Source organism: Lipomyces tetrasporus (genome assembly GCF_029532465.1).
Source record: "Lipomyces tetrasporus strain NRRL Y-64009 chromosome Unknown POJ06scaffold_2, whole genome shotgun sequence".
In the NCBI taxonomy this organism is placed as follows: Eukaryota; Fungi; Ascomycota; class Lipomycetes; order Lipomycetales; family Lipomycetaceae; genus Lipomyces; species Lipomyces tetrasporus.
The window spans coordinates 719,502-744,981 of NW_026611597.1; the positions used below are offsets into that span (position 1 = coordinate 719,502).

General features: G+C 48.4%; 10 protein-coding genes across 10 annotated transcripts; 6 read left to right on the forward strand and 4 right to left on the reverse strand.

Annotated features, from left to right (window-relative positions):
* The first annotated feature begins 46 nt into the window (after positions 1-46).
* On the forward strand, positions 47-2,302 carry POJ06DRAFT_53377 (CrcB-like protein-domain-containing protein). The gene is made up of 4 exons (XM_056191176.1): positions 47-933; positions 999-1,705; positions 1,762-1,838; positions 1,891-2,302. The coding sequence occupies exons 1-4, from the start codon at positions 317-319 to the stop codon at positions 1,927-1,929; spliced, it is 1,440 nt and encodes a 479-aa protein (XP_056046115.1). The 5' UTR covers positions 47-316; the 3' UTR covers positions 1,930-2,302.
* A 964-nt stretch (positions 2,303-3,266) lies between these two features.
* POJ06DRAFT_245301 (uncharacterized protein) lies at positions 3,267-5,807 on the forward strand. The gene has a single exon (XM_056186623.1). It carries the CDS (start codon positions 3,718-3,720, stop codon positions 5,410-5,412), a length of 1,695 nt encoding a protein of 564 aa, XP_056046116.1. The 5' UTR covers positions 3,267-3,717; the 3' UTR covers positions 5,413-5,807.
* Positions 5,808-6,298: 491 nt separating this feature from the next.
* Positions 6,299-8,827, reverse strand: POJ06DRAFT_245305 (uncharacterized protein). The gene is made up of 4 exons (XM_056186624.1): positions 8,761-8,827; positions 8,365-8,707; positions 8,213-8,312; positions 6,299-8,165 (listed from the first exon to the last, which is right to left on the reverse strand). The coding sequence occupies exons 1-4, from the start codon at positions 8,792-8,794 to the stop codon at positions 6,414-6,416; spliced, it is 2,229 nt and encodes a 742-aa protein (XP_056046117.1). The 5' UTR covers positions 8,795-8,827; the 3' UTR covers positions 6,299-6,413.
* An 865-nt stretch (positions 8,828-9,692) lies between these two features.
* Positions 9,693-12,283, forward strand: POJ06DRAFT_245307 (G protein-coupled glucose receptor regulating Gpa2-domain-containing protein). Its single transcript, XM_056186625.1, has 2 exons — positions 9,693-10,089; positions 10,141-12,283. Exons 1-2 carry the CDS (start codon positions 9,902-9,904, stop codon positions 12,035-12,037), a joined length of 2,085 nt encoding a protein of 694 aa, XP_056046118.1. The 5' UTR covers positions 9,693-9,901; the 3' UTR covers positions 12,038-12,283.
* Positions 12,284-13,739, reverse strand: POJ06DRAFT_245309 (uncharacterized protein). Its single transcript, XM_056186626.1, has one exon. It carries the CDS (start codon positions 13,699-13,701, stop codon positions 12,331-12,333), a length of 1,371 nt encoding a protein of 456 aa, XP_056046119.1. The 5' UTR covers positions 13,702-13,739; the 3' UTR covers positions 12,284-12,330.
* Positions 13,740-15,108, forward strand: POJ06DRAFT_245311 (RNA polymerase II-associated). Its single transcript, XM_056186627.1, has 3 exons — positions 13,740-14,036; positions 14,089-14,498; positions 14,551-15,108. The coding sequence occupies exons 1-3, from the start codon at positions 13,796-13,798 to the stop codon at positions 15,070-15,072; spliced, it is 1,173 nt and encodes a 390-aa protein (XP_056046120.1). The 5' UTR covers positions 13,740-13,795; the 3' UTR covers positions 15,073-15,108.
* Positions 15,109-16,872, reverse strand: POJ06DRAFT_245315 (S-adenosyl-L-methionine-dependent methyltransferase). Its single transcript, XM_056186628.1, has 5 exons — positions 16,621-16,872; positions 16,319-16,570; positions 16,072-16,267; positions 15,957-16,018; positions 15,109-15,907 (listed from the first exon to the last, which is right to left on the reverse strand). Exons 1-5 carry the CDS (start codon positions 16,783-16,785, stop codon positions 15,188-15,190), a joined length of 1,395 nt encoding a protein of 464 aa, XP_056046121.1. The 5' UTR covers positions 16,786-16,872; the 3' UTR covers positions 15,109-15,187.
* On the forward strand, positions 16,872-18,623 carry POJ06DRAFT_205987 (kinase-like domain-containing protein). Its single transcript, XM_056185371.1, has 4 exons — positions 16,872-17,552; positions 17,605-18,019; positions 18,071-18,168; positions 18,224-18,623. Exons 1-4 carry the CDS (start codon positions 17,068-17,070, stop codon positions 18,600-18,602), a joined length of 1,377 nt encoding a protein of 458 aa, XP_056046122.1. The 5' UTR covers positions 16,872-17,067; the 3' UTR covers positions 18,603-18,623.
* Positions 18,624-22,042, reverse strand: POJ06DRAFT_245320 (uncharacterized protein). Its single transcript, XM_056186629.1, has 8 exons — positions 20,954-22,042; positions 20,631-20,897; positions 20,419-20,576; positions 20,291-20,368; positions 20,049-20,239; positions 19,122-19,999; positions 19,027-19,072; positions 18,624-18,970 (listed from the first exon to the last, which is right to left on the reverse strand). Exons 1-8 carry the CDS (start codon positions 21,889-21,891, stop codon positions 18,791-18,793), a joined length of 2,736 nt encoding a protein of 911 aa, XP_056046123.1. The 5' UTR covers positions 21,892-22,042; the 3' UTR covers positions 18,624-18,790.
* Positions 22,043-22,108: 66 nt separating this feature from the next.
* Positions 22,109-24,763, forward strand: POJ06DRAFT_280030 (uncharacterized protein; the record flags this gene model as incomplete). The annotated part of the gene is made up of 10 exons (XM_056189855.1): positions 22,109-22,343; positions 22,423-22,829; positions 22,859-23,125; positions 23,158-23,215; positions 23,288-23,746; positions 23,775-23,958; positions 23,988-24,101; positions 24,126-24,445; positions 24,472-24,709; positions 24,739-24,763. The coding sequence occupies 10 exons, from the start codon at positions 22,109-22,111 to the stop codon at positions 24,761-24,763; spliced, it is 2,307 nt and encodes a 768-aa protein (XP_056046124.1).
* Between the last annotated feature and the right edge of the window lie 717 nt (positions 24,764-25,480).

Here is a 25,480-nt window from a genome sequence, read left to right on the forward strand (position 1 = left end):
GTTAGTAGTGAGGGTTCCGATTTCTCAGTAGGTTTCTCTGAATGCAATGGGAAGATTTTCAGTTGGAAAAGTAATTTCATCACATTCCGCTATCGCCGGGAATGCCGATGACCAAGGGCCTAGAAAAGCTTGGCTACAGCCTAACCCCTGGAAACTCACGGTTGTGTCATTATTTGTGAAAGGACATTTGGATTGTCGCTTGTACCGATCAAATTTATCGCAACAAGTGTGCTTGAAACCCCATTGAGACCTACAATAGTTTTCTCACAACATTACTTGCCGAAGTCCTACTTGCTGCCGGTGTTGGAGTAGCGGCATGGATAGCAAGGACGGTGATGCACACCCTGTATCGCCCGCGGCGGGTTCATCGACAGAGATGGCGCATCCTCGCCGTTCCTACTCAGCTACTCGGGGCATCACCGACACACTTGCGTCTGATATTATTACTGATGATTTAAGAAGCGAAGAAACCTCCAATGACAAGTCTGCGGCTAATGGGCGATTTCTTGAAGGAGAATATGCGGAGGAATTAAGACTGGGTCGAACGAGATCGAGTACATCTACTTATGGAGTGAATGAGGTCGAAGCGTCTCTGCCACTTGCACGAGACTATAGAGCAGTGGGGTCATTGGAACATCAGATGTCACAGGAAAGTGCACGCGAAGTGTCAGAGCGGCAAGAAGCCCAGTCTATTGCATCATTGTCCGCCACTCAAATGATATCTCGTTATTGTTGTCACATCGGGGATATAACTGAGGTGCTTTTATGGCTTACATTTTTTACGATATTGGGTGTTCTTGCGAGATTGGGCCTTACTGCACTGGAGTCGTATCCCGGGCAAACAGTCGACCCATTGGTATGGGTACAATTTGTTGGATGTGTTGTTATGGGATTTTTGTCTCAATCGAAGGATTTCTTCACTGTCAATGATGGGTATGAGTATGACGTTTTGGAACCCTTCTTATGTATCAAAGTGCAAGAGTTAACGGACAAACTAGTCGAAATCTTCAGATTTTCGTCGGACTGTCGACCGGCTTCTGCGGATCAATGACCACGTTCTCGTCATGGATGCGAGACATATTTTTCGCGTTAGCGAACGCGAACCCGTATCGTGAACGATCGCGCGGATATAGCGTGCTCGGCCTATTGGATGGGGTTATCGTGACAATCTGTTTGTCGCTTGCAGGAATAAAGTTCGGAGCTCACGTCGGTTTGTATACGAGAAGCTTGTGGAATGGATTTATGCGCCGTTCTTCCTCAGAAAGCAGTAATGGAGACGAAGTGAACGAATCTTTATCGGAGAAACCGAGATATGGGTTTGGAATGGTTACAGGTCGGCGCACAATCCCATTATTGAAACTGCTTGCGATGATTTTGGGGCCAGGATGTTGGATCGGCGCGGTTCTCATGGCGATATTTATCTCTAAATGGCGCGGCAATGTACTCTTTGCATTGGTATTTGGGCCACTGGGAACATTAAGTCGCTGGCTGTTAGCACGGTATATGAATCCTTTGCGGCCGTCGTTTCCACTGGGGACGTTTATTGCCAACATTTTGGGGACGGTGCTCATTGGCATATTTACAATCATACAGCAGCGGGTGGACAACACGACCGGTTGCCAGGTTTTGCAGGGAATGATGGACGGGTACTGCGGATGTTTGACTACCGTATCCACATTTGCACTTGAATTGCTGACTTTGCACAGTAGGTTTATACCGTTGCGTTCGAATTGTTATACAATTGTTCTAATTGGGGATTAGGGAACCACGCATGGAGATATGGTAGCGCCAGTGTGGTTTGTGGAGTGCTCATAACATGCTTGACAATGGGTGTTGATGTGAGTTCGAAATGAAATTCGTGTGGTAGAATTCTAAATTAACAAACTATAGCATTGGAGCCACCATGCATTTGTGGAGAGGACTTGCTGATCCGTTGGCAAGATATGTAATCTGGAATACCGTGCCGGCATTTTGGGTTATCAAATATTACTGGGGAGTAATTACATTCATCATTGGAGCGGTTCGGTTTTATTCGGTTCGCGAATTCACTTGCTTTCAGCTTTGGGCTTGTGATGGAGACGAGCAACTCGAAGGGGCGGGCTTGTCCCCGCTTGCGCAAGTCACGATGATCGACAACTGAAGTTGAATATAGTTAGCTACCTGGTATCCATGTGGCAATCACCATCGTGTTACCGATCCTCGCTGGCTGCCGAATTAGTTCTGGCCGAGTTGCCAGCCTCGTCTAAGGACGAAGGGATTAATCTGCCATTATGATTGCCACTGTGAGAACTGGATGCGTGTCGCGCGTCTTATAATTTACTCATTGGCACATATTTGCGATGCGATATAGTTCTTTGCGGAGTGGAGCAACTTATATGACGCTAGGGAGGGCATTCTCGACTCGCATATGCACGGCGGCAGTGTAGAAGACACTAACTACTTAACTGGTAACGGAGATGACGTAGCAAAGTCCGCGAGGGGGGTTTTAGCGGTGACTAGTACCGGCAGATGATAACGGTAGACCCACACGTCATCATCTCATGGCTGGCTGGGGTACCGACAGGCTCATACTGACTCAAGCAAAGCTTATCGATTGGCTCGTTGCTCATTGCGCGGCTTTGGAGTTCGCTGCGCATCTGCACAACTGTCTAGACGGATGTGCTGACTTCCCAAAATGTCAGGTTGCTCCGGTCCTCCGACTTTTACAACAGAATCGCACACACCACATCGCGCTATCGCGTCGGTTATCATTATCTGCTCACGAGGCGTGGCGCGTTTCTCGCAGCCTCGCTGGAGACGACTACCTGACCCCGCGTCTCCCGAGCGTGCTGCTACAGGCTGCTTTGCTCCTTTGGATCTGACTGAGGTCAGGACGACATACCTGCGCGGGTCTCGGGACTCGGGACTCGCGACGAGGACGTGGACGTGGACGTGGGCGAGGTTGAGCCCGTATCTCCGGTCAGAGAGTAATGGAATAATATGGTGTGCTGATGGCGAACTGGCCCGCGTTGCGCACCAATCGTTAGTTTCATTGGCACATACGGCTCAACTATCGCAAATGCACGGCTCTCGGGTTTATCAGCTGCACACCAACGCGGCGCTAGTCGATAGCGTCATGCACCCGCGGCAACGTGCCTGTTCTGTACCTGGGCCCTTCCTGACCCATTTTTTTCGGAAGCAAACCTATCTCAGAAATAATTGAATAGATTCGGAGAACCAAAAGCCCGGGCGGTAGAGGTTTCGTGTTGATGTTGAAATTTGCAATAGATTATATGTGAATGCTGAGGGATGTCCTTATCAGTTGCTGACCGCTATCGCTGGGCGATCTGATAGATGGATACACGTGCATGTCGGATCGACCTGAAAAGATTTGGCAGACCCGCCTGTCTGTTGCCACAAGCCAGGACTTGCTTAGGGGCATCGCCCAAGAAAGGTAGTCAGGATTAACTCATCGCGCGCATTAGCGGCAATGCCACGCAGCTATTCCTGATACCGCCGGTGGCAGAACAAGTGCGCTAACTGTTTAAGTCTCTGTGTGCCATCGGTAGGTCCGCTGTCTGCTTACTCTCTCGCCGATCTACTACTGGCTGTCCTGTACACGGCACGGCGCTCCTACTCCTCCTCTTCACTCACTTTTGTCTCTGCTTCTCTTGTTCACAATTCTCATGCTCGTGTCGTCGTCCGCGGTTCCGGCCTCTTGCTGCGCTTCATTGATCAATGTCGGCAGAGACTCTCATTGTCCGGCATATGGATCCAGCTACGGCTCGGTTCCATCAACCGGCATCTCCTACCGCCGCGTCACAGCATAGCCGCAAGTCCACGCAAGATATTCCTCCAGCCGTCGCCGCGCTACTAGCAGTCACCGCCATCCCACCACCCAGAAGCGGGTCAAAGCCTGTCAGACGGAGGAAGTCGCAATTGAAAGATGATTCTACCACACAACCGCAGAAGTCATCGCAGAAACCATCTGTGCAGAGGTCGAAGAGCACGAACACGCGTAGTAGTGATGGCTTCTCAGCCACAGATTCCACTCCGGTACGTTCGAAACAGTCACGAAAATCTTCGACTCTGTCATCGCATTCATCGCCATCTTCCTCCACGCGTCCAAAATCAGGCCGACAGCGACCGAGAACTTATCCCGACGAGCTGGTCGAGCTTTTGACACCACCCCCTGTCGACTCTGATTCTGATTCTGACTCGGAAGTGTCTCCATCGGCTTCGCCGTCCAAAGGATCCCGCATCGAAGAGTTGAATCCGCGATGGGGACCAGCCGTCTCGCCACAATCTACTTCGCCCCCCCAGTTGTCTTCGTCTGTGTCATCTACAGACTCCTCACCTCGAACATCTCCCACTACACCTTTCACCTCTGACTTGGAGTATTTCCCTATCATGGACTCCGACTATAGCGACTCTGAGGCGTCCACATTCAAAACATCATCCACCTCCTCCACTGTGCCAGCTGAGGGTCCATCGTCAACTCGTCATCGCAAGCAGCGTTCGGAATCTATTGCCATGTACAACGATGATCCACTTTGTGTCGCTCTTGACGAGAATGGAGCTTGCATACCAGCGATGGCATTTATTCCCGCGCAGGTTCAACCCCTACCTTCGACCTCGAGCTCTATCCCGGACATAATCGGCATTCGCAGCACAAAACATCAGCAGGCACCTCCAAGACGGAAATCACAGCAGGAGCTCCTCGACGAGGAGTATGCGCGACAGCATTCCAGCATGGTCGCTAAAATTAACACGTCTTTGCGTTCGCTGAAATGGATTGCATCGTCAATGGCGCGACACCAGGAAGAGTATATGTCCAAGGACGAGATAGATCATCTTGAGCAACCCCGTCGTTCCCGCAGTGCTGGCCGCCAGATGTCTATCTATAGCACGTCGCGTCGGTCGTCGGCTACTTCGAAGAAGCGTTCGTCGTCTTCCTTGCGAAATCAGAGATCGGACAGTGTGCCTGCGCGAACGAGTAACACAGACAGGGAGATCAGGTACAGATCATTGTCTGCAGGCGGCGTCACTGCGCGATCATCAGCTCGAGCACTCACAATGCAGGATCCATTGTCTGAGAGACAGACTCCGTCAGCATTGGCTTATACTGCACCCGAGTCTAGTGCAGTTACCCCGTCTTCTGGTACTACCGAAGGCGAAGAGGTTGAGGAGGTGCCGTACATCCAGATGAAAACATACGACGTGCAGCAGAACTGTCTTCCTATTTTACGACCGCGGGAGCCTCGCATGAACGGAGATTTCTTACGAGTCCTGGCAATGGAGCTGGAGATGCGGCGTCACGGCAAATTGAGCAATGATTTTTACAGCGGGAAAGCGAGGATGGTACTAGCGCCTCGGGCCGACTACGGGCATCTGGACAAGAAAGTACGGAACTGGACGCCCTGGACAGCATAAACGGAGATGTGTTGCATACAAAAACTAGATAGTATGGTTGCGAGAAAAGTTATGTGTGATAATGTTTCTAAGTAATTGGATTGGTTGGTTTGTGAGGTTCGATTATCATTTGCATTGGTCTTAATTGCTTGATGATAGTTTGTTACGTATTTGGCATATTTTGGCTGCATTTTTTTCCTGGATTAGGTGTTTCATTTTTAATATTGCATTAGTGGAGGTTGAGTCGTGTTTCTTTCGTTGCTTTTAGCTCCCGGGATCTTTCATGGTGAAGGTTTTTTTTTAATTGGTCAGGAAGATAGACGTGGGCGGCGAAGTTTTTGGTTGCGAGTGGTATATAAATATGGCTTTGGTTGTTGATTTCGGTAAATAATAAATGCAAGGTATCTGAGCTGTGATACTCGTTTGGTTCTTATTTCATGGACGTGAAGAATGGACCTGGTCTTTGGATATTGTGAATATGCTCAGAGCGCTGCCAGCTTCGGCGCCAAGAGCAGAAAACAACATCGGACCGCAATTTCACCAATGCGCGATAAACGGAAGTATAATTGGCTTATTCATGGATGTGGATCCGCAACAGGCAAAATTCAATCCCGAAAAATGTCAGCGATTTTTTGGTCGCTGACGTCACGCAGATCTGACTACGGGCTTGGACCTCCTTTGCAAGCCACGTGTGGCGTGTGGCGTGTCGCGATGTGGGATTGTCGATCCGGTCGCATTTTGTCGTCGCGCATTTTGTCGTCGGTTGTAGTGCAGCTGGATATTTGCCAGTAAATTTCTACCAAGGCGACATTTCGTCGAAAAAATGGGTGTTGGCGCTCGTTGCATAGAGTTTAATATGACAATCCCAATCGCCAATTAAAGTTCCGGAGGCCATTTGTGGTTAGGGCAAACGTTGCGACGAGGAACTTTGAGCTGTGTTCATCGTATATTTTGACCGTAAATCCCAGTACCTATGCTTCTATACTATACGCAAACCCCATAGAATATACATGTCTAAACGTTCATGTACGGAACTGTTGGCTCCGTCTCATTACGTTTCGTCTGACCCGTAGCGATTGTCCCCCCACCGTCCCTCCTACTTCCACGCCGATAATTTCATCGACCGAGAGGTACGGTACTTCGCGCCATGGACGACGTGCAACGCCTGCTTGGTCTCCGTCCCACGCAGCCCATATTGGTAAGGGCAGACGTCCACGGGAGAGAATGACTTTGTTTGAAGAGGATACTGCGTCAAGGATTGTCTGTGGCAGTACTGGTGTCAGGATATGCAGCGCTTTTGACTGCGGATCCATGGCTCGGATTACACCTAACCCGAGACAACTTACCGCGTCCACGTCTGCATCGATTGTCGGCGTATCGAGTATTGGCAGGGATGAATCGACAGTGGATACCCTTCGAACCTTTAAGGCTGCATCCGCCGAAGCAACCGAGATACCCACCACGGTGCCGTTGATTACTGCCGGAATATGCTCGTCCAAAATCACCTCATGTCCGAGAATTTCGATACCATGTATCCCGACATCGTCACCGCTGCTGTACCGAACAACATACGGCCGCCAGGCTGTCAGCGGTCTGCTGAAGTCCCACGATTGCGGTCCAGTGGAATGGAAATACGCCATGGTCTGCGCCACTCTCAAATCAGCGGCAGAATACTTCGCGCTCTTACGACCCGACTCATCCAATGGCAGAAGTTGAGATACAGTAGCGTTAGTCGCAGCGGCCCGCAACACCTCTGCCAGCTCGAAATTAGTGTCGATGTCAGGCTGTGCGAGTCGCGGACCAATGTACACAATGATATTCGGTTTGGTGATCTCGATCAATTGCCGCAGGACTTCGACACCCTGTCCCTTGGTCCAGCCTGGCGTGTTGACGAGCAACGGAAATTCCTCCATTTGACTGGCATTGCCATCTGTCAATCTGAACGACTGGCTGGTGTAGTATGACATTAGCTTGTCGACATATCGGATATAATCTTGAGGTGCATCACGTGGAGTGGTGTAGCCGAAATGAAATGCTTTGACAGCTTTTGACAGCGTCGAGTGTGTCAATGACGGCCCAAGCATCGGAGAGTCAAGTACATTCAGCGACAAAGTGCCGGAAGGTCCAAATTCGGGCTGACCAGGATCCAAGTCCATGTACAGAAGTTCCTCTATCTTCCCGTTTGGTATCTTGTTAGGAGTCAGTGTAGAATATGTGAGAAGCACATTTGTGAGCAGACGTGCAAAAGTAGATTTTCCTGCGGACTTTGCACCACAAATAAATACAACTGGTCGAAACCTCTTATTCCCGTCCGACTTGACACAATCCCATATTTTTTGACGTATTGTTCTCAACAGTATGTCCCAGTCTTTTGGAGGAGCGATAGGAACCGGCGGTTCCCGTGTGCGGTACAGCACTGTGTAGCTCCGCTTAGATGGCCCATCATGGCCTGTCCAAACGTTCTTGAGGTTCTGGCATACGGTTTCCAGATTTTCAATACCCGTATGTAGAGATCTGATCGCAATAATGACGTCGAACTGCAAGAGGCCGTTGACAGCCGGAGCGAACTCGACGGGAATTATGTCTGATAATTCATTGCGCAATGTATCTTTTGGAATGTCTGGCCCTGAGTCATCCGCGACTATAGTGGGAATCGCGTGCGTTATCGGAGCAAAGACATTATGAAACTTCTTGCTCGCGGTGAACTTGGCACTGCAAATACCTATTGAGCCTTTAACTACTCGAACGGAATATTGTCCCTGTATGGCCAGGTTCTATGCGCATTAGCAGGTATAATTAAAACATGCGAGGATTAACTAACTTGTCCACAAATGATGCCAAACAAAGAGACGGTGTCTGTTTCCAATAAGTTCTCTCCTGTAGGAGTAAAAGTTGAAACTTGGACGCTCTCGTCGAGATCGCTATGCAACGATTAGCGTAATCCTTGCATCTTGCTGAGTCGTCGTTACATACATCACATTTGATGTCTTTGCACTAGCGTTCGGTGGTCGTTCTTCTTCCGAATCAGTAATCAAAATTTCGTAGTCTCCTTCGCTGCGGTTGCTATCTGATGCGGATACGTATTGAATCTGGTCATCCTCGTTGACTTCCTCTGAAACCATCTCCGAAGCAGAGAGAGTTTCTACTTGCTTTGGAGTAGCAGCAGTGTTTCTCTCAGTCGGCTCTGCTTCGGACTTTGGTGTTAGACCTGTTGTTGGCGCTGTAGGTGTCCGATTTGCGATAGCATTCGAATGCTCGACCTCTGTACTCGAATTTTCAGGGGTCTGTTTGGACCGTTTAGATGCGCTGATGAATGCTAGGCTCAGGTTATGACAGCAAATACACAGCACAAAATCGGAACCAACATACCCTTCGCAGAGGCTTGGGACCTACCTCGCTTCATTTTTGTATGCTGCAGACGATCATAGTCCTGATCTACCCATCGCGAACAATGCAATGCTCTTACAGAGGGTTGGCGGTGATCACTGGTAGAGCTAAGACCACACAACATTTAGAACCGTAATAGCATAAGATTTCACACTTGCGGACTCAGGCATGCTTTGTCAGTGGTGTTATTGCACAAATGTCGTGCCTAAAACCACGTGACATCAGTTCGAACATCTGCCATTCGTCTATAACGACAGTGGAGTATTAACACATTCTGGATCCAATAGTTATCCCATAGCGCTTGTAATGGGCAATCGCCCTCTCTCGCTATTCTTCCCTGGCCGAAATGTATTGAAAAGACCGTCGACCGACCGGGTGCTACTAAAATCTCGTAGCGACATTACAAGTCCTTGACAACAGAATTTAATTAACATCGAGAATTAACAATAACTGAGTCGAATATACTCACATAGGCTAGTGAGCTCTGCAGGTGATAGTTGGACACGCTTTCGAACGCCACACAAATTATATAAGTTAACCTAAACTAATGACAATGATGACGTCACGAGCGGCGTACGGATACGACTCAGTTTTTCGCGCGGCGGTCGCAAGGGGCGACACAATTGTGATCCATGAACGAGGCAGTGACGCCGGCTGGCTTCTGCAATGGTACGCGCCGCTACTATACTGTGCTGCATTTAACATCTTAATAAAAATAGTATTCGTATATTTTAATCGATTAATCCTTAATTAATTTGCTGGCTATGGCTGCCAGAAGGTGTCAATCTATAATTGGCCTACAGCGGGACAATGCCAGATGGAGCACCGCCACGCACAAGCCGCAAGGCACCAGATCGTGGCGCGTGCATCGACATAGATGGCCCATTATTCTTCGGATCCGCTTGCCCCACCAATTCTCCCTCCCGTCCCACTGCTAATCCTTCCTCTCGAGCTTTCTACCAGATGCTTCTGACTCCCACCGATCTTACCAGAACTCATTGATTAAACATTCCAGTGCATTGTCGCCTATGATACGCAATACCCCAGCCTCTGTTCGCGGTTAAAGGATTTGCAAGGCCCCGCTTTCAATTTTCTTGCTTGCCAGTCCACGTTCTCGCCCTCCATGTCCACCGAGGCCGCCAGCATTACGCTGCTGGTGGCCCGCTATTCGAACACCGACTACATGTATAAGGATCGTGATCGAAGGGGAATACGAATTATTAGCTTTGCTACGTCTGCATTGAGCATTATCAGTTGTCTCTTGGCGTTTTTTTGGCTCCATCGCCTGCAGCGAAGAGTTTTTCGACACACGTGCGTTTCATCAGTACTGCTCCTAGCCGCTCAGAGCTAATTGCGTAACAGACTTATTGTCTTGCTTATCTTCTTCGACTTCTTGCGGGCAATCATTCTATTCTGGTATCCGATCCGACTATGGTACACTGGCGAAGACTCAATCGGCCCGCACGCATGCCAGGCAGACGGATTCTTCGCGGCGCTATCCGTCGAAGCAAGCGATTTTGGCGTTTTGGTGATTGCAGTTCACACCCTCATGTTCATTATGTACCCGCAAGTTGGGTCGTCATCCGCATATAAATACGGCGGCTTATACAGATATCGCAGAATTGTTTACATCTTGTGGGCCGCATTCGCGATTCTCTTCGCGTCACTGCCATTTGTGAAAGCTTCGTCCGTGCCAGACAATCCCATCACAACTCACGACACTGCTAGCTTGGGTTACATTCAACTTTTGACATGGTGTTACTTACCGGTACAACCAATATGGTACAGACTGGTGCTTGCGTGGATACCGAGGTATTTGGTGCTCATATCAATTTGCATTATTTACGTGAGGTTGTATATATATGTGCGTAAGATCCTACGCGCAGTCGACAATGTATATACGCGTTCGCCTGAGACTCCGCGTCCCGATGCAGTAACAGCTATTGAAGCGAGTCGGGGCCAACGGCAAATAGATATAGAGAAGGAAGAAAGGGCGTTCGATGAACCTCTGCCTCCGAACTTTGATTTGGCTATCTCACCACTGGATCCATTTCCCTTAAGCAGCAATGTTCATCTCCCAGCAGGATCAACATCTCCGTCAGTATCGCAATCGTTAGGCAACGACAGAAGTGGAGCTAGCGGACATGCTCAAGGTCAATTTGTCACTCCCAGATATCTGAACAATGTTCAAATGGAAAGCACTGCGCGTGATAGGCAACGCGCTTTCATCGAGAGGCAAGTCAAATACCTACTGCTGTACCCGATCTTCTATGTCATCATGTGGGCCGCGCCATTCGTGTCGCAATGTCTGATGTATTCGCCGTATTTCGTGGAGAATCCAGTGGTCTGGCTCGGATATTTGACTGCATGCATGTACGCCATCAGTGGATTTTTGAACACAATCATTTTTGCAATCAGAGAGACGCCGTGGCGACGTGAACGACGGCTGTCCGAGACGATGAACACTACCATCGAACCGGACGAGATGGAGGAACCTGGTACATCTGACCACAGTAATGATGGCGTAATGCGGCGGTATGTCTTTTGGGTTCACCGTAAATTGAGCAATACTTCTACGTCAGACAGCTTCCGTTGTCTGCGGCGGATATCGGAGACATCTGCCATATCCATTGAAAAGTTCAAGAGTTGCATAGGCAAGGTATTTGGTAGGCCGCGTGAGCATTCAAGTCTTGAGTCAACACCAGAAGGTCCCACCCCTACTCTCGGCACTCGGGGTACGCCAGAACCATTGCCATCGTCTCAGGACAAGAGGAGACTGGCAAGCAATATGGAATCCGGTAACAAACGTCCTATCCTGAAGACTATTGGAAGTTTTAATGGTCTGGCTACTTCCCAGTTTACCGATGCACGAGCTAGTTCGCTGCCGATTGTAAATGAGACAGTAGCTCGACCTATTCGGTCAGCTTATGATATTATGAAAATAGAGGCACCGCCTCCCAAGCATGTGTATCATAAGACATCTAGCAGAGAATGGTGGGATCGATTAGATGAGCTAGAGGATGACGGTACCCTGCGCATGTTTCGCAAGAATCACTTTGTCTCCGGCCGGAACTCTGATATATCCTCTCAGAATGTTGTGGGGGACGGAGATGACGATGAGTTGAGAAGGCAGTGGCAGAGTCAAAGTCGCAGAACGGCCAGTGGAGTTCTTCCTGACCGACCAGACCAAACTGACGAACACAGCGGCGAGAATCCGTCATCTAGCGATAATGGCTCTAAAGAAGAGTATCAATACTGATAACGGTATATACTATACTGTAAGATGTGACGATATAGTATATCTCTGGTGTAACGAGGTTTTGAGGTAGATGATAACTGATATGTTCACTCGGTTTTGTGTACTTCTGTTGGCGCTATATTTGCATCGGAGTTTAAAGTTTTGGCATTGGCATTCTTGAGGGCATTGGATATAGTATATTTTTGGGTTAGACTTGAGGTGTCTTGATCGATCATCTCAATGTATATAGTTTCAATAAGCACAACAAGCTTCCTATTGACGACTAAACGTTTAGTCTATAAAATTCTGTCATGTTATGACCGTCTAAGATAGTAAACCGCAAAGCCAGGTTGCATGTTCTCGGGTAAATGTTCTGGGAGCACATACCAAACATCCAAACCATTCAACTGCGCTTCGTTGAGGAAAGCCTCCAGCACATCATGGGACCGCAGTTGCATGCCTATAAGTATATGTGTATTTTCTCCAGCAAGAAGCTTCAACGTGTTGACGAACGGCGAAATCAGGAAATCATTATATACCGAGTCACAGGCTATGACTACGTCAAATCCTTTCTTGGCTTCAACTTCGTCGTCCCGGGATGTCCAGAGAAGGTCGCGTATGAACCTGACATCTGACGTAGCATGCTCCCAGTCTAGTTCCAAGACTTCAACGCGAGGACCAGATAACTCACTCTCACGACTACGCGATCCACGCGAACGGTGGGAATGCACATCATGATCCGGCGACTTCACTTTGCGTCTGAGGTTGTCTTGCCTCCCTTTCCATTCGCCAGACTCGCCCTGGGATTCCTTATCATTTGCTGTTATTGTGATTGACTTATACGGACTTACGTTGGCTCTATGCGTCCAATGTGCTGTGGCTTGCTGTATGGCATGGATATTACTCACTATGTTCTTCTTTAACAAAGGCAGTATGTGCGACTGATCCGTCGCAATATAAGATCCATTCTCGCCCGCAAACAAGGGAATGCTTAATGCACAAGTCAAAATCCCACTGATTCCCGCGCCAATTTCAATAATCTCAGGACCACTACCGCATTCACGGTTTCCAAAGAACAGATGATGAAAAACAGTGCCGGGAGTTAGAACCCATTCAGCCAACAAGGGCGATATTTTCCATAGCACCGCTCCAGTCGTGCTCTTCTCATGTTGGGAATTCCAAAGCTCCAGCGACTGATGGATTTCGAGTTCAACGCATACACTTTCTGGAGGAGCGTCTGACCGACTGTGACGATTTGCTCGGCGATGTTTCTTGGTAGTTGGCAATGTTGACAAATGGTCGTGACTTGTAAGTGGCTGTGCACGTTTCGAGGCAAGTTCACTGACAAATGATGGCTGGAGACTAATCGATACAGGTAGTGTATGCGCAGTTCGTGAAATGTAACCCAAATTCTGGTTGTCTGGCGGTTTGTGCTCCGAAAATAGTGTGAAAATATGGTCGGAGACACTATCTAGAGTGATTGGTTCTAAGCGGTCGTCAAGTGAAGCATTGAAAAGAGGGTCCGGCGTCATATTTGGGAATGTATTGGATGCATTTTCAAGCAGAATGCATAATTCTATTGCAATACACGTACGTAATCTAATCGTAACGACGACAAATTGCCATTTACATAGGCGCCGATATTGGGTGATTAGGGAAGGTACAAAGCCCTCAATCATCGTCATAGGTTTTCTCAACGCTGTATGGGGTCGATGCAAAGGCATAGGCATCACTGCTCATGAGAGTGTGCCTACATTAGACTTATGAAGGTCAGTCACAATGTCGCGCGGTGTGAGACAAGATTATATTGCACGAATCAGATACCAGAACAGTCTTCCGCCTCCTCCATGTCCACCCAAGCTTCTGGATGTGCCGAGTCCGCTGTCGTCGTTTACGTCGGCTGGATTCCTGTCGGCGCTTGTCCAGCAGCAACCACTGAATATTGACATTGACGCGGAGATGGGAATGCCTCTTGATATGACCGTTATAAGCGGAGTATTTGATAAGGGTGACGAATCAAGTGAGTGCTGATGAATTGACGGTCGTGAGATTACAGCTGACTTTGGGGATAGAGCTTTATCCTGATCGCAACCCGCCGCCGATGCATCCCAAAGACAGACTTTTGCTGCGAGATCCTTCGTCGCTGGGTGGTGCCTTAAAGTCTCAGCCAGGCGTTTCTTTCTTACGACGTACCGAATACATCTCTACCGACGCCGTCAAGCAAGCGCGAAGTTCAAGAGCCGCTGCAGCTGCTGCCGCTGCTGCAAAGGCTGCGGAGCTGAATGACCCACGGAAACAACTGGAATCAATTGAGGAGACGTTTACGCAGGCAGCGGAGGACCTAAAAGATTGCGGGCACCCGACGAAGAAAGGATTGACTGTCGAGGATTCATTTGAGGTTGTTCCTGATGTGGAGTTGTTTGATCTTACGTATTTGCTTATGAAAATGGCTGGTAGCGCGCCCGGTGTTTCTGGGAAGGATGTAAGTCGTATTCGTCGAGTTCGCCTGAGTATATGGTTAATAGAGTGTATAGGAGACGTCGGATCCACGATATGATGTTGCGGTTGTCCGTCCGATGGGAACGGATACACGCACATTCATGTCATTCTTTTTGGCTGATCAAGATACTGCCGAGAAGTTCAAGCATAAAATATCGTTATCCAAAAGTGAAGATGCGGAGGAGCGACGGCTCGAACGGTTACGGAACGCGTCACCAATGGATGAGGACAGCTCCCTCAGTCAAGATGAGGACGGCGATGAGGGTGAGGTGTACAGATTCGTGCATACGCGAGACTACGAAATTTCAAGTCAGGATACGGATGAGATCACTCTCACATTTGACGAAGAGAGCGGAAAGGCTTACTTTCATCCTGTTGGGCGTCGGGTCGTGCTTAAGAGAAGAAGACAAATACAGGATAACAGGCGTCAGAAGCAGGATCCGGACATCACGAATGATATAGCTGCAATTGAGATCGCGTTCAGAGGATTGACTGGAGAAGAAAAGGTTGATCGTGATAGTATTCGGAAACAGCAATATGGATATATGGCAGAGTAATGTACAATAAATATGTCGCGAGTTCTAAAGATTTGGATTCATGTAATGTACAATAGTAGTCTACGTCGTTATGCAATTGGGATATATACAAAATCTGTCATGCCTGTACAAGTTTTTACTCGATGCCTTGGCCGTCTTCAACTACTCCTCCACCAAATCCAACTGGTGTCGGTGTTTTGTCAGGCGTCAAAGCCATCACCTTGTAAATCTTACCCATAGCACCACCCGACCTTTCGACTAGTCGATGGTACTCCTTAGCAACCCTATCCTTCCCTTCAGGCGTCGTCTGCTGGTTTGCTAGAACGGTAGCTCGAGCCCCAATTCCCAAAGCGTGGAGCCAGTCCCCTTGCTCAACCGGACCATGCACCGCGACGTGACCCTCTCGCTCGGCTACCGACTTTAATGCTGTGAAGTCGACGTCTGCAGACAAATCAGCAGTACCTGGCTCTTCAAACGGAGAAACGAAGTGGTGACCCTTGATCGCGCGGAGGGTATCAACTGGGATAGTCTTAGCTGGACCATAATCAATTACTAACGCAGCCCCGCTTCCTGTAGGAGATTCCGGCGTTCTCTGTTCTGATATCCGTAGCGCAAGGTCCTTGGCTACGTCCCACGATTCAGGACTTATTTCGATCTTCGAGTTTACCGGAAGCTTTTTATATCGGGATGATGATTCTGGACCGACTTTACTGCTGGGCGTGTAGTATGGTAGAACAGTGAGGTTAAATTTCGGTTTCTCGTCAAATGACCGAGTTTGACCTGGGAGGGACAGCGGGGTCTTCCTTTCGGGAATGGAATAGTCTACCATTATTTCGCGCCATCCATGTTGAGTATGCTAGAATATCGTTAGTTCCATGATATTACGCAACTTCAATGTAGAATACCTCAAATTGGTGTATGGGAAGCGCATCGAAAAACTCATGCGCAATAATAAATGAAGTAACATCTAACCATCAGTGCGTGCGTCCCCTGATATCCTGCAAATCTCAGCCTACATACCTCTTGGAACTTCTTTTAGATTGGTATACCATTTAATTGGTAGCCCATATCTAGTAATGCTTGAAAATCCATCTGCAGTCTCTTTCATCGCCGAGTCGCAAAGATTGCTATGTTGAGCCGTTCTGAGTGTAGGACTCGCCTCGACCAGACAGATGTCCGCGATGGTACTCTTGAATGGTACAAAGCTCTGAAACGCCTAAACGCTCAGTAAGTCTATCATTCTTTCCTGTCGGGTAACCGATCTAACCTTCAGCATGTCTCTGAGGAGGGTTGCTCGGCCCGGGCCCAATTCAATAAGCCGGATCTGCTGGGGTCGTCGCTGTGCCATCCACTCAGTGACACACCATATTGCAACTAGTTCGCCAAACATTTGCGAAATCTCGGGGGAAGTAATGAAATCGCCCTCCACTCCAAAGGGGTCTTTATTGATATAGTAACCCGAGTCAGGGTTGGTCAAGCACTGTCGCATGTACGCTGCCACACTGATCGGGCCGGTCGTCTAGACCGCCAATTAGCACACTAACGATAGAAATAGCTAGTCTAACCCACTTTGATAACATCTGCTAAAACATCACCCAGTTCCTTTCTTGGTTGTGGAGAACTCCGTAGTGACGTTTGTGTGCCTTGATTTGCAAGCCCTCGAGCGAGAAGGCAGCGAAGGGGAAGTAAACTGTCCCTACGAAGACAATTGAATGCTCGTGTCCTTAACGTCATTTTCTTGTTTTATTGGTAAGTTTTGATCTATTCCTCGTGGAATTTGTTTGTTGTAGCCGGCACTGCGAGTACATTTGCAACGCGGCGTAGGGCGAGGTTGGTTTGCACGTGCCCACGAAGCTCTCTTCGAACGGAATTTTGCTTGTTCAGCGTTGAATCAACGATGGGACAAGATCCAACATACCTACATAATTTGGGCTATATTCAGCGGTCAGACGATTATTAGACTACGAGACACAGTGACAGTTTAAGGAAGTAGTGGACTGGCTTGGTCAAATAGAGATGGAGAAGAAACGGGCCCGATGGCGCGATGAGGAGGAAGATGCAGTAGTAGCAGATCGGAGAAGGCACGAGAAAGAAAAGAAAAAGAAAGCTAAGCTGGAGAGGATTGGCAGGGAAAGAAATGGAGAACAGACCACTACAACAACAACCCCGGATGGAAAACGAAGAGTACTACACGGGACGGTCGCAGAAATCGATCTCACCTCAAGTGGCTTATTGCGATTTACGGGTCCCGAGATTAGGTCATGTAGGAGTGTGGAGAATTACGAGCGGCTGAATCATATAGAAGAAGGAGCCTATGGAGTTGTATTCAGAGGACGAGATGTGTCCACAGGTGAAATAGTGGCTCTGAAGAAGTTGAAGGTAGATAAAGATCAACATGGTTTTCCTATTACAAGCTTAAGAGAGATTGAAGCCCTTATGGAACTGAGTCACCCCAATATTGTTAATCTCAAGGAAGTTGTTATTGGTGGAGCATTAGATCAGTAAGGTTTCCATTTTCTCGTATCGCGGTCTTGACAATGCTAAATATTCTAGAATCTATATCGTCATGGAATTCGTGGAGCACGACTTGAAATCACTCATGACTGACATGCGAGAGCCATTTCTGCAATCCGAAGTCAAAACTATATTACACCAGCTTTTATCGGCCACGGCTCATATGCATGAGAATTGGATCATTCACAGGGATCTCAAGACATCTAACCTACTCATGAACAACAAAGGCATGATAAAAGTAGCGGATTTTGGCCTGGCTAGATATTTCTCGGAACCGGCAGCTCCCATGACCCCACTCGTCGTAACACTATGGTACAGAGCGCCGGAAATCCTGCTAGGTGCGAAGCAGTACTCCACTGAAGTCGATATGTGGTCTATTGGCTGCATATTTGGGGAGCTATTGATAAATAAACCGCTAATAGAAGGCAAGAGTGAGATTAACCAGATAATGAAGGTGAGTCAACGTACTGTTATTTGAAAAAGGTAGTTGAGCTGATGAAGACAGATTTTTGAATTACTAGGATATCCAGATGAATCATCATGGCCCGGGTTCAGAAGTTTACCAAATGCAAAGTCCATCAATATCCCGAAAGATCGGAAACCGTATGTTACTCGTGATGTGTTACAACCCATTTTGACTTTGTAATAACGAAAATAGGAAAACGTCTTTGCGGTCAAGGTTTCCGTATATAACTTCTGCAGGTGTAGACCTCTTATCCAGTTTATTACAGTTTGACCCGAAGAAACGGATAACAGCGAAAGAGGCGCTTGAGCATCCTTATTTCAAAGAAGAACCGATGCCTAAACCCCCCGAGGCGTTTCCCTCCTTTCCCTCTAAAGCGGGTGAAGAAAGAAAAAGGAAGGCGCCAAGTCCGAGAGCTCCTGTTGCAGTACATGGATTTGAAGTTTCAGATTCCAAATTGCTTGGTTTCAGTGACGATGAGAATGACAATATGCCCATCTTAGCCTCACCATCTTCCAGCTTATTTAGAGATAACGAACAACTAGGCGCTGGATTCCAACTCAGATTTGGATAGAGAGCGGTAACATCAAGACGGTATTGTATTGTACAATAATGTATATAATTAGGCAATAGTGTAATATAACATGGAATCTATGGATCTTGCATTTATAGCATTTATAGATGACCATACGATGATGACATGGGGGTCACGCGACATATTTAGCCCAAAAGAAGTATGAACTACGAACGAACCCCATAACATTAGGAGGTCTCCTCGAACGCAGATACTGATTTTAGATAGTCGATCATTCGCTTGTAATCTTTTAGGAGTTCATCAATATCGCCCAATCTGAGCTGACTGGCGCTTTCGATTCCATCGAACTTCTGTGATGGTTTTGCGATTTTCGGCAGACTATTCAATGCTTCTGAATCAATCGTGGCCTATACGCAACAGTTAGAGTCTCTGCAAGTGAGTGGATAGACCGCACATGGCTTACCTCTTTTGCCGCCCCACCACGTCCAAAGCTCCTCATATTTGAAAATCTAAGTCATTAGCGGTCACATCTAACGGCATAAGCAAGTAATTGCATACATTGATCTTTTACCATTGTCTTCATCGGCAGCCGATCTAGTTGCCTTAGTGCTATCGCTGGATCCTACTCGCGTAATGGTACCAGGAAATGGGGAGCCAGAAGGTTGTGAAGTAGCAACCTCGTCAGAAAACAGAGAGCCCGCAGCTCGTTGCTTGAAAGTTGAGAAGCCAGTGCTAGGGAGATCAGTCGCTGGAGTAGGTTTTTCAGACGGAAGTAGTTCAGCATACGCTGGCGGGCTCGCAGCCATGGATTCTCGCTTTGAGCCATCCGTGTAGGTCGAAATTAATGCAGACGATGATTGTAATACTTCTTGCGTCCGCCTCTCCAACGCGGCCGGGTTGGCTGTCCCCTTCATCTGAACGGGCTTCTGCACCATGTTGCTGCTCGGACTACTTCCGCGACCACCAAAGAGGAACTTATAGGAGTTCTCGAAGGTTGATCCCAAGGATTTGATTCCGTGATCCGCAGTGTTAACGGCTGAAGCAGCAATGTCAGAAGGATAGAACGAAAGACGCTTTGAAGACGAATCTATTCCCTGTTGAGGCATGCTCATACCATTGTTAATTGACTGAGGGATGCTTGCACTTGAAGCCTGTAATGAGGATGATCGGGCAGGTGGATTGGCAGCCCTCTTGCCGTCCCTTGCCGGAAGTGCTGGTGACAGAGGAGCTGCGGCAGCCGCACTCAACGTTCCACCACTGGATTTTGTGGTAGAAGCAGAAGAGACAGACTTGATGGAGGACTGAGGTGAGAGAGTCAACGGGTTTGAAATAGAAGATGTGGAAATTGGCCGCGCCGCAGCCAGAGCTTGAATCTCCCCGGGATCAACTTTCAAGGTCGCCAGATCGACCGTCTCTAGAAACGCTACAACAGCTTCCTACTAACGCGTCAGTGCTGAGGTTTGTCTATAGTTCTTTTGTTCTTACGAAATTTGTGAGGCAATAAGCAGTCTCGCCATTGATGGTCTTAGAGGTCCGGAACCTCTGGATGAATGCAAGATTCGACGCGATATGTGGAGGATCAGCTTGGATGACAGAAAAGATCAACGTGGGCAGGACAAAGTCAGCACCAGATTGCCCATCCTGGCCATTGGTCTGAGTCAGTTTTGAAAGAACGTCTACCGCCGTGTCAGGATGTACCTAGAAACCCGATATAGCGTACGACATACCGACTATTTGCTTATGTGCGGATATCAATAAAGCAAGCTTTTCTTTAGGAGAGTGTTTGTCAACCATCTTGCATAGCTCTAATCCATCGTTAGAGCTTAGGCGAACAAAGCAGAACAAATGAACCTACCATTGCCTGCCGGAACCAAGAATGGACCAATGCCGCTGTCTTTCAATTCTGGAACACCCAAGTGCTCCATGCCAATATTAATCAGTTTCAATGCAGCGATCTTGGTTGCTAACGTTGCGTCTTTCGCCTCGTCATCGCTACCCTGGAACATAAATATCCTAATAGAGCAAATTAGCTAACCAGGGTAGTTCAGTAACTGACTTCGTACTTACTCATTATAGCATGCTTCGCAGACCATCTTTTCGACTAGGTCTTCATAGAGTAGCTTCTGAGCTTCCTTCTGCTTGCGTTCTTTCTTTTTCTTTGCAATTTCCTCGAATGACATCATTTGGACTTCATATGTCCGTCTTAAAGTGTTTCTACGAAGAAATGCCGTAGCCTTATCTTGAATCGTGACGTAGAAATCCTGGAAGAGCTCCGATAGCTTTTCAACCGATAAGCTCGCAGTCGAAGTAATCTGGTGAATACTTTCAGTGAACCTGATGGGTTACGCTACATTAGTCAATTATTCTAAGCCGCACTTCAAAAACGTTACCTATCTGCCATCGATATAAGCTCTGGAGGGAGATCTTGGTAATTAGCGGCTATCTCAAGTGGCTGCTCAGTCTCCTGAGAGTCTGAGCTAGCGAACGATTCATCCGGAGATGAATAGGTTGACGCTACGGAAATAGGGCGGGGTTGTTCTGGAATTGAGGGGATTCTGGAGAACGAACGCATGGGCGAGAGTCTTGCCTGAGGAAGATCAGACGTAGTAGTCAATTTGTCCACTGGTATTCCTGATTGCTGATATGAAGGCGAGGCTGCCGTTGTAGGACTCGGAACTGGCGCAATCGCTGGCTCTTCGCCTGGACTTCTGACGGAATTGCTAGTGGCCTGTGTCGTCAGTTTAGGGAGAATATTTGCCTCATCTGTGTCGCCTGTGGTGAACAGCTTGTCATCGTCTGGAAATAGTTTCATCTTTTCAGAGTCCTGCTGCGCACTCACTAGCTCCACTGCCTTGTCCTTTCCTATGTTTGTTGCATCTGTTTGCTGCACTGCAGCTTCAGCTGCCATTTCTGCTGTAGTCTCCGTCAACTCCACCTTTGAGTCGGCAGCGGGGACCTCGCTCGCAGCTTCGTTCGGTTCGGCCACACCAGCAACTTCAATCCTTTCTTGGATGGTGGCATCTGAAATAACTTTGCTATCGGACTTGGCGGACTGGATTTCTGGAACTTCCGAAGTTGTGGCATTATCAGGGTCAAGCTGTCCGGAATCCGATGGCTTATCACCAGCATCATCTGCTGGTTCAGTCGAGTCTCCCGGAGCATCATTGGCTGCATTACCCGACCAGCCGTCATCATTAACTGGCGGCGATGGGACTTTTGATTCATTCTCTGGTCCATCAAGCCTAATACTATCACCGATAGGCATACTGAAGATGTCGCCAACATTCGCCGACGCGGTGGTAGCGAGGTCTGCCGTACCTTCCGACATAGCAACAACTGAACAACTCTACTATGTAGTGGGCAGTAGCCTCTAAAAGTCGATGAACGGATGATTACCAGCCAGAGTGATGGGACTGTTATTACGACAATGTCCCACGCATCATGTTGGTCGATAGATGCAAGATGTATTAAATACGGTTTTCGTTTGTTGTCACCCGAAACCCGGACCACCACTGACGTGCTCCTATTTTCCGGCCGGGCTAAGGATGGGACTAAGCGTACCATCAAGTTTTGTACTGTGGAGTGTTTGCGTACTCCGACCCACGTCTATGCCGGTTAGGCGTGCTGTCGCTTCGGCCTCAGGACCTTGGTCCTGTTCTCTATGCCTACCAGCCGAAGCGCGTCTCAGAAGAGCTTTACGTACTAGAAGATGCGGACTTCCTAGTGCCCGAGAACGTCTCGCAAGGATTGCATCACCCCAACCCTGGGGTGACTTGCGACGTAGCAGATTAGTGCGCCGAAAGCGACCCACCTACAACAAATGTCCTCCTGACTTTGCAATCTTTGCTAATCCACGCAGTTGCCAAAAACCTCCTCCTCGACCTCATCCTCGCTCTGCAAAATGCACCGGCCGCAAGCTCCCTCACTTCTCAACTAGCTGACAGGACACTCGCTGGCGATCTTGCCTCATTGTATAATCGCGTGGATTCGAATAAATTGGATACAGCATTAGCTATTCCTCTGGTGGAGCATGCTCTCGGCACGGAGTTTAGCTCACAGGCCTGGAACGACGAGGGATTTTGGAATACGGTCTTGAATTTCGCCACGCAGATCGAGGCCACGCCGCCAGCGGTCTTTGAGAAAGCCACATTCGCCACGCCGCTACGAACCAGCTCGGCCTCTCAGAGCGGAATCGAGCAAACACACGGCGAAGTTGACCAACGAATACTGGAGGAGTTGACAGGCGCGTCTACTACGATGTCGAAGGTTTCTACGAGCGATTTTTCCAAGGGAAGACGTGGACAAATAAGGCACTGGAGATATACAAACTTTCAGTGGCACAGTATGCCTGGAGCGGGTGGCCCGAACCCCCGCTTCAAGCGGTGTTTTTTGAGTGGCTGAAAACTTTCCAAGATATTCTAATGAAAGAACTGGACAGTAAATACTACACTTCTGTGAACAGAGCTCTGAGGGGCTCGGAGGCTGACCGCAAGCTGGACATTTTTGTCGCCCCTGTTAACGCGACCTTCCAAGATTCCAAGTACAATTGGTCAAATGTCCTTGTTATTGGAGAACACAAACGAATCCCGACGAGGATCGCTCTATCAAAACACTAGTGCAGTTGGCCGGTTATGCGCGAGAGGTATTTGGAAGTTAACCAGATCGTGGTTTGTGCCTGGTTTTACGATATGTGGGAGTGTCATGCGCCTCTGGATATTCGACAGATTATAGCTCCGAAAAATTTGACATCCACAGTGAGCCAGAGAGGTTTGTGACGGTAATTGCCGGATATGCGCTGATGACAGAGGCGGAACTGGGCTTAAACACTTTTGTTAGGCGTGACGAGACTGGCAGGTACATCATCGCAGGAGATACCAAAGTCTCTATCGAGGACAAGCCTATTGCCCCGACTAAAGCGATTGTGTGCAGAGGCACAACGTGTTATCGAGGAAGAAGGATTGCCCTGGCGCTGGATTGTGTGGTCAAATTTGCCTGGCCATCAGATAAAAGGCAACGAGAGGGGAGGCTCTTGAAATTAGCCCAAGAGAGAGGTGTTAAAGGTGTTGCAGAGTGGATTCACGACGAACAGGTGTCAATCGATGGAACGCTCGATCCTATCGCCAACTTGCGAAGAGGAATGAAATTTGGAGAGCCCCGGAAATTTGTCGAGCAAAGCACTGTGGGTCGAGAGTCCTACGACAACCAGCCGAGCAAATTCGAGAACTAGAAGTAGTCTGCAATCAAGATCCCGGGCCAGTATCGGACGCCTGAGCAGTCTTGGAGTGCGTACAAGCAGTACCTCAAATTCATCTGCTGGGCAAAAGAGAAAACGAGATGAAGGATCAGCTACTGAAGGTGGCACAATGAAGAGATCCAAATCGAATGACAGCCAGCGGTTATTGCAGATCCTTCACCAGACCCCAGAGAACATGGACGAGGTGCCTCCACCGTCCAGAGCATCGAGGAACCAGAGGACGACAGTCTCGCTGGAAGGGACAGTGAGGCATATGGCAATCGAATACACATTTGCTTGGTTACGTGACGACCACTTCATTCGTACAGATCAGTCAGAGGACTTTTAGAAGCGATTCGTGATGCTGTCGCAGCTCACAGGTCTCTTCTAGAGGTCGGGAAGATGCTTCATCGAGACATCTCTGAGAATAATATCATCATTACCCTCGCTTCTGTCAAAGGAGACCCGAAAGGAAGGCTTATCGATATGGACCTAGGCAAAGAGTTGAACAGTGTGCCCAGTGGAGCTAGCCATCGGACGGGGACTATGCAATTCATGGCAATTGAGGTGCTCCAAGGGAAGGGCCATACTTACCGACATGATCTGGAGTCATTCTTCTATGTCTTTATATGGATGTGCATTCGTCATGGTCACGATGCCCGGATGACAGGCAAGGCAGCAAGAAGTCAAACCCACTGCCAGCAAGCAGACTGCGACGATGGTATAGCGGAACATATGCAGAGATTGCCGACACAAAGCTGGGTCACATGGATAAAAACGGATTTGAGAATGTCGTCGCAGAGTTTGCACAGAAGTTCGAGAACATTAAATCACTGGCTCGCAGCCTCCGAGACGTCCTCTTTCCAATCAGGGACGGGGCAATATTTACGGAACGCTTCGCAATGTATGACGGGTTGAGGCATTCAACTAGGCAATTGGCAGTCTTGGGGAGAGGGACGAGGAATGAGCATTGTGAGGCGCACAGCTTGTTATATAGAATTTTGGGAAACCTGGTACGGTGTTCGCAAGATGAAGATCCAAGTCTCTCTTCATCGCGTGCTTTACAGAGTAACAAGCAGCTTTCTTTCCCTGACAATAATCACAATAATCATCGCCGACAACATACTATATTGTCTCTCCGCCCTGCTCGCTCGTTCACCAGAGCATTCCGCTCCCCCAAACTCCTACTACGGATCGAAGCGTATATCAGCGAGCGGTTGCCCCTGCCCAATCCCCCAACTGCTATCGAGCTCCTTGAGATTTCGAATATCACAGGCCCACGCTGGTCTAGGGAAAATCTCATTCTATAGAGAAGAGCTGAAAATACTCAAAGACATTGCCTGTAGCGACGGAGCTGGGAATGCTCCACGGTCGAGAGCGGCGCTTCCAGTCAAGAGACGGCTAGCTATAATTCGCGCCGCCCTGGCGAAGGCTGAGGGCCTCATTGGCAAGCACATCTCAGTCATTTACCCCAGCTATATAGGGTCGTTTAGCTCCTCTTTGCGTGAGGTCACCGCAATCGCTCGAGTTACACAATGGCTACCTTCGTCAGCCGACCGATGCCCTGCTACCTTTGGTGAATGTAGACAATGGTACCCCAATAAATGTGTTCCCAGCATCCCCTAGTGCCATCGACGGGATGAGTAGTACGTATCACTTATTGTAGTCTGTGCGAATTGCTTTC

Coding starts and splice junctions, on each gene's coding strand:
- POJ06DRAFT_53377 (XM_056191176.1), top strand. CDS start 317: ATGGATAGCAAGGACGGTGATGCACACCCTGTATCGCCCGCGGCGGGT. Junction 1,706..1,761: donor TGAATTGCTGACTTTGCACA/GTAGGTTTATAC, acceptor ATTGGGGATTAG/GGAACCACGCATGGAGATAT. Junction 1,839..1,890: donor GCTTGACAATGGGTGTTGAT/GTGAGTTCGAAA, acceptor AACAAACTATAG/CATTGGAGCCACCATGCATT.
- POJ06DRAFT_245301 (XM_056186623.1), top strand. CDS start 3,718: ATGTCGGCAGAGACTCTCATTGTCCGGCATATGGATCCAGCTACGGCT.
- POJ06DRAFT_245305 (XM_056186624.1), bottom strand. CDS start 8,794: ATGAAGCGAGGTAGGTCCCAAGCCTCTGCGAAGG. Junction 8,708..8,760: donor GTCCCAAGCCTCTGCGAAGG/GTATGTTGGTTC, acceptor ACCTGAGCCTAG/CATTCATCAGCGCATCTAAA. Junction 8,166..8,212: donor TTGGCATCATTTGTGGACAA/GTTAGTTAATCC, acceptor TAATGCGCATAG/AACCTGGCCATACAGGGACA.
- POJ06DRAFT_245307 (XM_056186625.1), top strand. CDS start 9,902: ATGTCCACCGAGGCCGCCAGCATTACGCTGCTGGTGGCCCGCTATTCG. Junction 10,090..10,140: donor CGAAGAGTTTTTCGACACAC/GTGCGTTTCATC, acceptor ATTGCGTAACAG/ACTTATTGTCTTGCTTATCT.
- POJ06DRAFT_245309 (XM_056186626.1), bottom strand. CDS start 13,701: ATGACGATGATTGAGGGCTTTGTACCTTCCCTAATCACCCAATATCGG.
- POJ06DRAFT_245311 (XM_056186627.1), top strand. CDS start 13,796: ATGTCGCGCGGTGTGAGACAAGATTATATTGCACGAATCAGATACCAG. Junction 14,037..14,088: donor TGATAAGGGTGACGAATCAA/GTGAGTGCTGAT, acceptor CTTTGGGGATAG/AGCTTTATCCTGATCGCAAC. Junction 14,499..14,550: donor CCGGTGTTTCTGGGAAGGAT/GTAAGTCGTATT, acceptor TAGAGTGTATAG/GAGACGTCGGATCCACGATA.
- POJ06DRAFT_245315 (XM_056186628.1), bottom strand. CDS start 16,785: ATGACGTTAAGGACACGAGCATTCAATTGTCTTCGTAGGGACAGTTTA. Junction 16,268..16,318: donor TCCTCAGAGACATGCTGAAG/GTTAGATCGGTT, acceptor CTGAGCGTTTAG/GCGTTTCAGAGCTTTGTACC. Junction 15,908..15,956: donor TTCCCATACACCAATTTGAG/GTATTCTACATT, acceptor ACGATATTCTAG/CATACTCAACATGGATGGCG.
- POJ06DRAFT_205987 (XM_056185371.1), top strand. CDS start 17,068: ATGGAGAAGAAACGGGCCCGATGGCGCGATGAGGAGGAAGATGCAGTA. Junction 18,020..18,070: donor AGATTAACCAGATAATGAAG/GTGAGTCAACGT, acceptor TGATGAAGACAG/ATTTTTGAATTACTAGGATA. Junction 18,169..18,223: donor ATCCCGAAAGATCGGAAACC/GTATGTTACTCG, acceptor TAACGAAAATAG/GAAAACGTCTTTGCGGTCAA.
- POJ06DRAFT_245320 (XM_056186629.1), bottom strand. CDS start 21,891: ATGTCGGAAGGTACGGCAGACCTCGCTACCACCGCGTCGGCGAATGTT. Junction 20,898..20,953: donor CTTATATCGATGGCAGATAG/GTAACGTTTTTG, acceptor GTAACCCATCAG/GTTCACTGAAAGTATTCACC. Junction 20,240..20,290: donor CGCACATAAGCAAATAGTCG/GTATGTCGTACG, acceptor ACACGGCGGTAG/ACGTTCTTTCAAAACTGACT.